At 31.3% G+C, this 10000-nt stretch overlaps 1 protein-coding gene and 1 pseudogene across 1 annotated transcript; both read right to left on the bottom strand.

Moving 5' to 3' along the window:
* The window catches only part of LOC137653345 (larval cuticle protein A3A-like), a 3265-nt pseudogene extending 994 nt beyond the window's left edge, over positions 1-2271 (bottom strand).
* A 3656-nt stretch (positions 2272-5927) lies between these two features.
* Positions 5928-7472, bottom strand: LOC137653004 (adult-specific cuticular protein ACP-20-like). The gene is made up of 4 exons (XM_068386397.1): positions 7461-7472; positions 6713-6877; positions 6176-6316; positions 5928-6066 (listed from the first exon to the last, which is right to left on the bottom strand). The coding sequence occupies exons 1-4, from the start codon at positions 7470-7472 to the stop codon at positions 5941-5943; spliced, it is 444 nt and encodes a 147-aa protein (XP_068242498.1). The 3' UTR covers positions 5928-5940.
* Between the last annotated feature and the right edge of the window lie 2528 nt (positions 7473-10000).

Here is a 10000-nt window from a genome sequence, read left to right as displayed (position 1 = left end):
GCTGAAAAGAAAAATATTTTGAAATGTTAATCATGACAGAAGATTCATATCAAAGGCAGTAATTGTTAAGATAGTAATATCACATCTTATTGTTATTTTTTATATAGTTTATTTTCAAACGTCTTTTTTAAGTCTTCATAAAATAATATATATAGCTTAAAGGAAAAATATTTTGAAATGTTAATCATGACAAAGATTCATATCAAAAGCAGTAATTGTTAAGTTAGTGATATCACGGCTTAGTGGTATTTTTTTATAGTTTATTTTCAAACGTCTTTTTTAAGAGTCTTCATAAAGTAATATATATAGCTGAAAAGAAAAATATTTGAAATGTTAATCATGACAGAGATTCATATCAAAAGCAGTAATTGTTAAGTTAGTGATATCACGGCTTATTGTTATTTTTTTTATAGTTTATTTTCAAACGTCTTTTTTAAGTCTTCATAAAATAATATATATAGCTTAAAGGAAAAATATTTGAAATGCTAGTCATGACAGAGATTCATATGAAAAGCAGTAATTTGTAAACTAGTAATAATACATCTTATTGTTATTTTTTATAGTTATTTTCAATGGACTTTTCGTAAAGTAATATATAAGGATATTTTTTTACCTTCTCTTGAAAATGCATTTAGGTAAAATTGAAATTACTTGTTAAATTTAAGTTATTTTTGTCTCTCTCTCTCTCTCTCTCTCTCTCTCTCTCTCTCTCTCTCTCTCTCTCTCTCTCTCTCTCTCTCTCTCTCTCGTCCTTTTTTTTACTGATTTTCATGAGGTGATATCTAAGGATTTTTTTTTAACCTCGGCTTGAAAATGCTTTTAAATAAAATTGAAATTACATATTAAATCTAATTTTTCCTCTCTCTCTCTCTCTCTCTCTCTCTCTCTCTCTCTCTCTCTCTCTCTCTCTCTCTCTCTCTCTCTCTCTCTCTCTCTCTCTCTCTCTCGTTTTTTTTGTCGTTGAAAATGAATCACAGCGAAAATGTTTTTGAGAATTTTCCCCAACACAATGATTTTTCCCCGCTGAATTCGTTTACTTATATACGAGCTGATGGGGTACGTATTTAGTAATTGTCGCAATGATTTTTTACTTAATTTTCTGATTTTTACTCCCTTGATAACAAATTGACATTTACAAACTCGTGCGTTTTTTCTCCTAATATTTTTTCGATGAAACACAAACGCCCTTGGAAATGCTGTGAGACCAGACGATAGAAAATGATAAATGAAAAGCATTAGGCAAAAAAAGTTTCATTACTCTACGATTAAAATTGTTATAAATGAAAAGTATTAGGTAAAATAAGTTTCATTACTCTACGATTAAAATTGTTATAAATGAAAAGTATTAGGTAAAATAAGTTTCATTACTCTACGATTAAAATTGTGATAAATGAAAAGTATTAGGTAAAATAAGTTTCATTACTCTACGATTAAAATTGTTATAAATGAAAAGTATTAGGTAAAATAAGTTTCATTACTCTACGATTAAAATTGTGATAAATGAAAAGTATTAGGTAAAATAAGTTTCATTACTCTACGATTAAAATTGTGATAAATGAAAAGTATTAGGTAAAATAAGTTTCATTACTCTACGATTAAAATTGTGATAAATGAAAAGTATTAGGTAAAATAAGTTTCATTACTCTACGATTAAAATTGTTATAAATGAAAAGTATTAGGTAAAATAAGTTTCATTACTCTACGATTAAAATTGTGATAAATGAAAAGTATTAGGTAAAATAAGTTTCATTACTCTACGATTAAAATTGTTATAAATGAAAAGTATTAGGTAAAATAAGTTTCATTACTCTACGATTAAAATTGTGGCCAGGAAGCTGTTCACACACACACACACACATAAACAAACACACAAACAGGGGGTAAAACATAACCTCCTTTCAACTTCGTTGGCGGAGGTAGAGAAGGCTTTAAAAATCCAAGTGAGTACATTGAATATGAGGAAAAATTGAATAAGATAATATAAAATAGGAAAAAAATATGCTGGGAAATTCTAGATGATAGAAAATGATAAATGAAAAGCATTAGGTAAAAAGAAATATTTAAGAATCCAAGTGAGAAAATTGAATATGAGGAAAAAATGAATGAAATTATTTAAAGTAGGAAAGGTTGCTGATATGCAGGGAAATAAAGAGTTAAAGAAAGAAATTTTTAGATAAAGAGATTGAAGTAATGAGGGGAAATGAAATTTTAAAAAACTTAAAATGGAAATGTCAATTACCAGATGAAACATTTCGATGCTTTTGTTCTTGATGTCTGAGACTGAACTGACTTCAGCACCTGATGTTTCACGTTATATACTCAATTCCAGCCTTGAACCAAAAGATTTTTTTTTTTTTTTTTTTTTTTTTTTTTCAGGTTTGTTGTCTTTCACCCGCATTTCTAATGCCTAAGTGGTGGCCCTTTTGTTAATGACATCACGGTGGGAATTTGATAAAATGTTAAAAGAATGTGTACGTGCGTTGTAATTCATATTTTATTTTACATGTTTTATTGAGGTGAAGCTGAAGATTAAAACTTCTGAAAATAGCCTTTGGTGAAATGGTGATTTCTGACGATACAATTCTCCTAGTTGCATACAAATGCTACATGAATGTTTATACATATATATATGTATGTGTGTGTATATATATATATATATATATATATATATATATATATATATATATATGTATATATATATATATATATATATATATATATATATATATATATATATATATATATATATATATATATATATATATATATATGTATATATGAAATATTTTGCACATTTAGACGTGTTTTTTCCTATTCAAATAAGTCATATATTTCAATACCTTAATGTCTGACTTATCTCTTATACCTCGGGATCAAGAACCAATGAGGACCAATTCAAAGTCAATAGCACGCCTAATTGCTATGTCACTGTCATACCAGCTTCCTGGGCCTGGGTTCGATTCCTCGTTCGGCCTGAAGCTATTGTCTTTGAGTTGGTTCCCCCTTGGGTCTCAGATCCCGAGGTGTAAGAGAATCCAGACATTAAGGTATTAAAATATTAGGCTTATTTGGAGATATATATATATATATATATATATATATATATATATATATATATATATATGATAATAATAATAATAATAATAATAATAATAATAATAATAATAATAATAATGATGATGATGATGATAAAAGTCTGTAAATCACGACTGGTCACTGGAATTCTGGTTTTCTGTACATGGAATATTCCATTGATTCCAAACGCTTTCGGTGCAGATTTCATTGTTGTTCCTTTTATATTTCTTTGTATCTTAAACTGAGAGGATTATTCCATGGTGGTTTAGCTTGTAGGGCCTTTGTCCTAGTTGTCTTTCTCCTAGATGGGCTTTTGTCCGAATCCCTTTGTCAAATTACCTTTTGTTTTGTTTATTTATTTTTCTCTCAGGTTATTCATCTTCAGTATTTTTTTTTTTTTGGGGGGGGGAGTATGGTGATATCCATATATGGGAAGAGACAGTTCTAGAAAGGTCTCTCTCTCTCTCTCTCTCTCTCTCTCTCTCTCTCTCTCTCTCTCTCTCTCTCTCTCTCAATATGTTACAGATCTTGTTACTGTTAGTAGCATTTGTAATGTTAATCAAATGTCTTTAACATTTATATCAAATACAATGCTTGTTGTGAACATTATATTGTAAGTTACTCAAATAACTCGCTCACATAGTCTTCAATACTCTAATGTAACCATCGGCTATTCTTTCATACCTAAAGGTAAAAACATCACATTTTGAGAGTATGATAATCAAATTCCAATTAATAACATAACGATGATTTGATAATTGAAAATGTTAATGGAACATATAATGATTGATTGCCTCATTTTAGGTCTACGAATAGAATTTGTAATTCAAAAGTAAATCCTTAATATTTTGGAGGGAGTTTAAATGATCTATTATTACCAGATATATAATTCAAAACCCAATGATTGTTAGGTAATTTGAAACATAAAATAGATAAATTTATGATGTAATATAAATGTATATTAGGTTAAATAAAAAAAAAATATAAAAATTTAGTTAAAACTTTTTATCAAAACTTCCGAATGCCATAACTTTAACTGTTAATTCTAATTTCATACAAGGTCTTGAATCCTCTTGAATCTACGCCGTTAAAGATTTGCCGTGAAAAACGGTAAAAACCCTGGAATAAATTTTGCCAGGCATTTACCGTTTTAAAAACGGGTATAATGACGCAAAGGAGTGATATTACGGTCTCCAACCCTAAAAAGATAATAACAAAGTAGGGTAAAAATTACGGTCGCCTGTATTTTGTTGAAATACGGCTGAGAACTGTATATTTATATGGAGAATTGCTGATTAAAATATCTTTTTTTTTTTTTTTAAGGTCGATTGAATCAGAGTATTAGCCGCAATAATCTCTCAGTTCTATTTAAATAAATAAATTAAAAGTCTGTTAGTTTAGCTTATATGTAACGAAATCTCAAAGAACATTAGGTCAGAAGATTAGCCTCATTATGTTGTAATTATAAATGTTAATGGGCTGTCCAAAACAGACTTGAATATTTAACGATATATTCCTCCTAGAACAATTTAGAATAGTTCTATTTTAAAATACTAGATTTTTGCCAAACTGTGGACGTAATATTTCTTTTCTGGAACCTTGTAGTTTCGTTTCTGTTGACTTCTTGAGAAAATATTCAATGCTGGAAAGGGTTGTACAATAGTTGGTAGTACTGTAGAAGGTTTTGCAATAGGAGGCAGTACTGCCAAAGGTATTTACAATAGTAGGCAGTACTGTCAAATGTTTTACAATAGTAGGCAGTACTGTCAAAGGTTTTACAATAGTAGGCAGTACTGTAAGATGTTTTATCATAGTAGGCAGTACTGTCAAAGATTTTACAATAGTAGGCAGTACTTTACATTGTTTTACAATAGTAGGCAGTATTGTAAAAGTTTTTACAATAGTAGGCAGTATTGTAAAAGGTTTTACAATAGTAGGCAGTACTGTAAAATGTTTTATCATAGTAGGCAGTACTGTAAAAGGTTTTGCAATAGTAGGCAGTACTGTCAAAGGTTTTACAATAGTAGGCAGTACTGTCAAAGGTTTTACAATAGTAGGCAGTACTTTAAAAGTTTTTACAATAGTAGGGAGTACTGTGGAGGGTTTTACAATAGTAGGCAGTACTGTAAAATATTTTACAGCAGTAGGTAGTATTGTAAAAGGTTTAATAATAGGCAGTACTGTAAAATGCGATGCAACAGCAATCTGTAATGGAAAAGGTTTCAAACCAGTATGCTGTGCTAGTAAAAATTTTGGGGTCGGTAGACTGCACTGGAAATGGTTTTGCACCAGTTGGCTGTACTGGAAAAGGTTTTGCTCCATTTGGCTGTATTGGGGAAGAGAATCAATTTAGTCAAATTGCTCTATCCATTAGTTTACACATGCCTCATTAGGTTGATTTTAACAGCCAGTATAGGAAATTCTAGACAAGTGTCTGTGGTCTATCCTATATAACAAATATTTAATCCCTTACCCTAATATTTCTGTTTGCTTGTAATACTAGTGGAATGCATTCATTAATGCCCTAAAAGAAAATGTCAATATATGTATGTACAGTATATGTATATGTATATATATATATATATATATATATATATATATATATATATATATATATATATATATATATATAATCATAACACATTTTTATGTTGAAAGGGGGTGTGACACTAGTAACCTTTTAGCATATTAGCCCCTTTCGTTTTTTTCTTATTAGAAAAATGGGAGGTTTTCGAGATGTAACAGAAAACATCAGTTATTTTTATGTATAAATAATTTTATTCACTATAAGTTATGATACATTAAATACAGTACTTATAGATTGGGGTCGGGTTAAGAGAATCAGAATCGTTTCATGTTAGTTCGTCAGTGATATCCATCTCCGTGATGGTCGAAAACGACGGCTGGTCCGTAATAGGCCGGATGTTGGGCCTTTCCGGAGTAGCTGACTTTAGCCACGAATCCGTTGTGGTGATCGGCTGTGTAATCCACCTGTGGGAGAGAGAAAAAGAAATTAAAATCAGATTCAATCTTTTTTTTCTTCTTCTTCTTCTTCTTCTTCTTTTTATATATCATAAAAGAGGTATTTCAATTTACTCACGTGTTGTTTGCGACCGTCCGGAAGAGCGACGCTGTAGGATCCGTAGACGTTGCCCTTTCCGTCGGACTTCTCGTTCTGGCCGAAGTTGGGTCCCTTGTAGTCGCCCTTGACGCTGTAGTCGAAGTGGTAGGGGGTGGGACCCTGAGGGGGGGGGGGGGTGAGTGGATGTTGTATATTGTAAAGCTTTTTAATTGAGTGATGAAAATCTCATGATGATATGTAGAGTAAAATGCTCTAAAGTTAAATTTCGAATTTGATCCTCTTTAAAAATTTTAAGAATTATATGTAAGTGAAGGAACGATAGCAGTTTGTTTTGAAGGAATTTTTAAGAAACAGAAAGTAAATAAAAACCGTTTAACGATAAATATGAAAATATTGATTAATGTTATATATTTTGTTATTTTTATCTTGCTAAAATATTAAATAAAAGGTTAATATAAATTAAAGGAGTCAAGAGGCTAGGAAACGTCAAGCAAAAATTAAAATTTCCTCAAAACATTTTCGAAAATTATTGAAAAGATGGCCAGATGTTCGTACTCCATATCCATGGCCACCTCCATGTCCACCGCCGTGGCCACCACCATGTCCACCTCCGTGGCCATAGCCATCTGGATGGGCCATAGATAAGCTCACGATAGCGAGGAGGACCAGAACCTGAAAGAAGTAGATAAGAGATTTATTTTGGCAGATAAATTCAATCAGCTAAAATCAGTAAACTGCTTTTAGTAGATCATAGATCCAATGATAAGATCTTCTTTAGAAAGATTTGAGGTTCGAGTTACTTTTAAGGAATTACTGTTAACAAATTGAATACGTAAGTGAAAGGAAAAGTAATCTTTGAATTCGTTTTAGAATTTCCCATGGAAATATTTTGTAAAATTCGTTGTTTTTTTTTTTTTTTTTTTTTTTTTTTTTTTTTTTTTTTTTTTTTTTTTTTTTTTTTTTTTTTCGTGAAGTCACTTCTTTTCTGGCAAATAATTAATGAACCGAACTGTGATTTTCACTGATAGTTCTTATGACTGAATTAAGAACCAATAGTTAACTATTGTCACTCTGGTGAAATTCAGCTGTCATGCTGATTCTGGCTCTTTGTCGCCGTGAAAAAGTAAATATGAAAAACATTCCTCCACCGGTCACCACTTTTTTTTCCTTTACATTGCCATACATTTATTAGTGAACGTAAATAGATAAAAATCACATTTGTTCGTGCGTTACTTAATTATATATCACACTTTATCTTTCAAAAACTTTCATCAAAAGTATCATGATATTTTCAGTTACTAACAGAACGAGACATGATGTCTTTGGAGAGTTGGATCTTGCAGGAGGCGAACAAGAGTGAACTGACCAGAGTTGGACAGCTTCCTTTATATATGTGTCTGTTGCAATGATGCAACCTTGGATGCTGGCTCTCTCTCTCTCTCTCTCTCTCTCTCTCTCTCTCTCTCTCTCTCTCTCTCTCTCTCTCTCTCTCTCCCCCCCCAAAAAAAAATCCAGACGGTTGCATTCTCACGTACACTTTAGGCCCATGAAATTCGGTACCGATTTGTCATGAGAAAATTTCCGGTTAATTCAAATGACTTTGTAAAACTTTCCAGTCGAGGTTTATTTTTCAGCTGAAAAGTTATGTAAATGCTTACCATAGTATTTAGTAAGTTGGCCAAGCCACCATGGCCTTCCACTATATTGGATTATAGTTCTCTTTCTTGAGGATACACTTAGGCACACTATTCTACCTGTTTCCTTAGCACCTTCCCTCACTGGGATATTTTTCCTGTTGGTGCCGTTGGGCTTATAGCATACTGTTTTTTTTTTCTGACTAGAATTGTAGCTTATCTAATAAAAATAATAATAATAATAACAATTGTGATAGTGATAGTAATAGTAATAATAAGTGGGGGTCAAGTGCTTTGATCAATTAAAGGGAATAAGTGACGATAGTTTGACGAAAAGTGTACAGTTTTGGAAAAGAAGAAGAAGAAGGGCCTCAGAAGATGCTGGTAAATACGAGTGAAATAAAAAAAAAATTGAGTTCAACTTTAATTGAAATTAAAAATGGTTGGTGCAATGACTCAAAGGGTGACAGAATTGCTGGTGATGTACCTTCTATTAAAGTATATTCAGTAATTAATAAAGTTTCCTGTAAAGGAAGTTCGTTCCTTATTCAGTTATAAAGTTATCTATGTTGTATTGACTAACCTGTGTCTTGTTATTCCTGAGCCCCAATGAAGGAGAAAGTGAATGTTAATAGGACATGTGTATAGAAACACAAACCCATACACATACATATATTGTGTGTGTTTGATATACGTGTTTCTAAATTTAACATTGACTCTTTGTGCAATTCCAAGTCACGTGAGCTCACTGGAATGCCGGTTTTCTATGCATAGAATATTCCATCTGTCTCAAACGCTTTCGGTGCAGATTTCATTTGTGGACCTTCTGTGTTTCTTTGCATCTTAAACTGAAGGGATTATTCAATGATGGTTTAGCTTGTAGGGCCTTTATCCTAGTTGTCTTTTTCGTAGATGGGTTTTTGTCCGAATCCCTTTGTCAAACTACCTTTTATTTCGTTTGTTTATTTTCTCTTAGATTATTCATCTTTAGTTTGCTTTTAGAGGGGGAGTGTGGTGATATCCATATATGGGAAGAGGCAGTTCTAGAAAGCTCGCTCTCTCTCTCTCTCTCTCTCTCTCTCTCTCTCTCTCTCTCTCTCTCTCTCTCTCTCTCTCTCTCTCTCTCTCTCTGTATGGCACAGATTTTGTTACTGTTATAGTATCCTCTTTATTGTTTATCATTTCCATCCAGTAAGAGGTTGTGCAGAATGATGCATGGTAAAATACACAAATTACTCGCTGGAATGTTGTTCAACACACTGATGTTACTATCGGTAATTCTTTTTCTGTAAGGAAAATACCGCATTTTGTGAAGATAATTATACAGTTCCACTTGAAAATATAACGATAATTTAAGAATTTCAAAGGATAATGCAGCAGATGATAATTAATTTACCTAATTTTAAGCCGACCTTATCAATAAAATCTGTAATCCAGAAGTTAATCTGTAATATGTTGGAGTTATGTCATTTCAATTGTGGTATTATTACAAGGTAAACCAAAGTCCATGAAGGTTAGGTAATTTGAAACCTAATATGATAAAGTTATAAAGTAATCAAAATCTAAATTAGGTTGAATCAAATTAAAATTTCGTAGAATAAAAATTTGAGTTTTTAAGACTTCCGATACCATAAGCTTATTTTTTACTTCTAATTCTATTCAAGGTTTTAAATCTATAAGTCTATTTAAGTGGAGTACTATCCGCAATAATCTCTTAAGTACTATTTAAATCAATAAATTGCATGTTGATTAGATCAACTTTTATGTCATATATCAAAGGTCATTAGATCAGAAGATCAATTTAATTAAGTTGTAATTATAAATGTTCCTGGATGTCCAACTTCGACTGGTAATATACGTTTCTTGAGAGAGTGAAGAATTTATCTTAGAATATTTTATAATTATTCGTTTTTGAAACTATATTTTTTCATAGTTTTAAAATTAACATTTTTTTTCTAGAAAAATCTAGTTTAATTTTTATTGACATCTAAAATATTCGATGCTGGAAAGAGATTTTCACCAACGGTCTTTTTTTGGAAATGTTTTTGAATAAGGAAGCAGTACTGGAAAAGGTTTTGCACCAATTGGCTGTACTGGAAAAAAAGGTTTCACAATTAGGCTTATACTAGAAGTGGTTTTGCACTAGTATGCTGTATTGGTAAAGGTTTTCCAACAGTGGGTTGTGCTGGAAACGTTTTTGCATCAGTAA

The sequence above is a fragment of the Palaemon carinicauda genome, chromosome 14 (assembly GCF_036898095.1).
Source record: "Palaemon carinicauda isolate YSFRI2023 chromosome 14, ASM3689809v2, whole genome shotgun sequence".
Classification (NCBI taxonomy): domain Eukaryota; kingdom Metazoa; phylum Arthropoda; class Malacostraca; order Decapoda; family Palaemonidae; genus Palaemon; species Palaemon carinicauda.
Note: the sequence above shows the minus strand (reverse complement) of the source record. Positions and strands in the feature narration are given on the sequence as shown.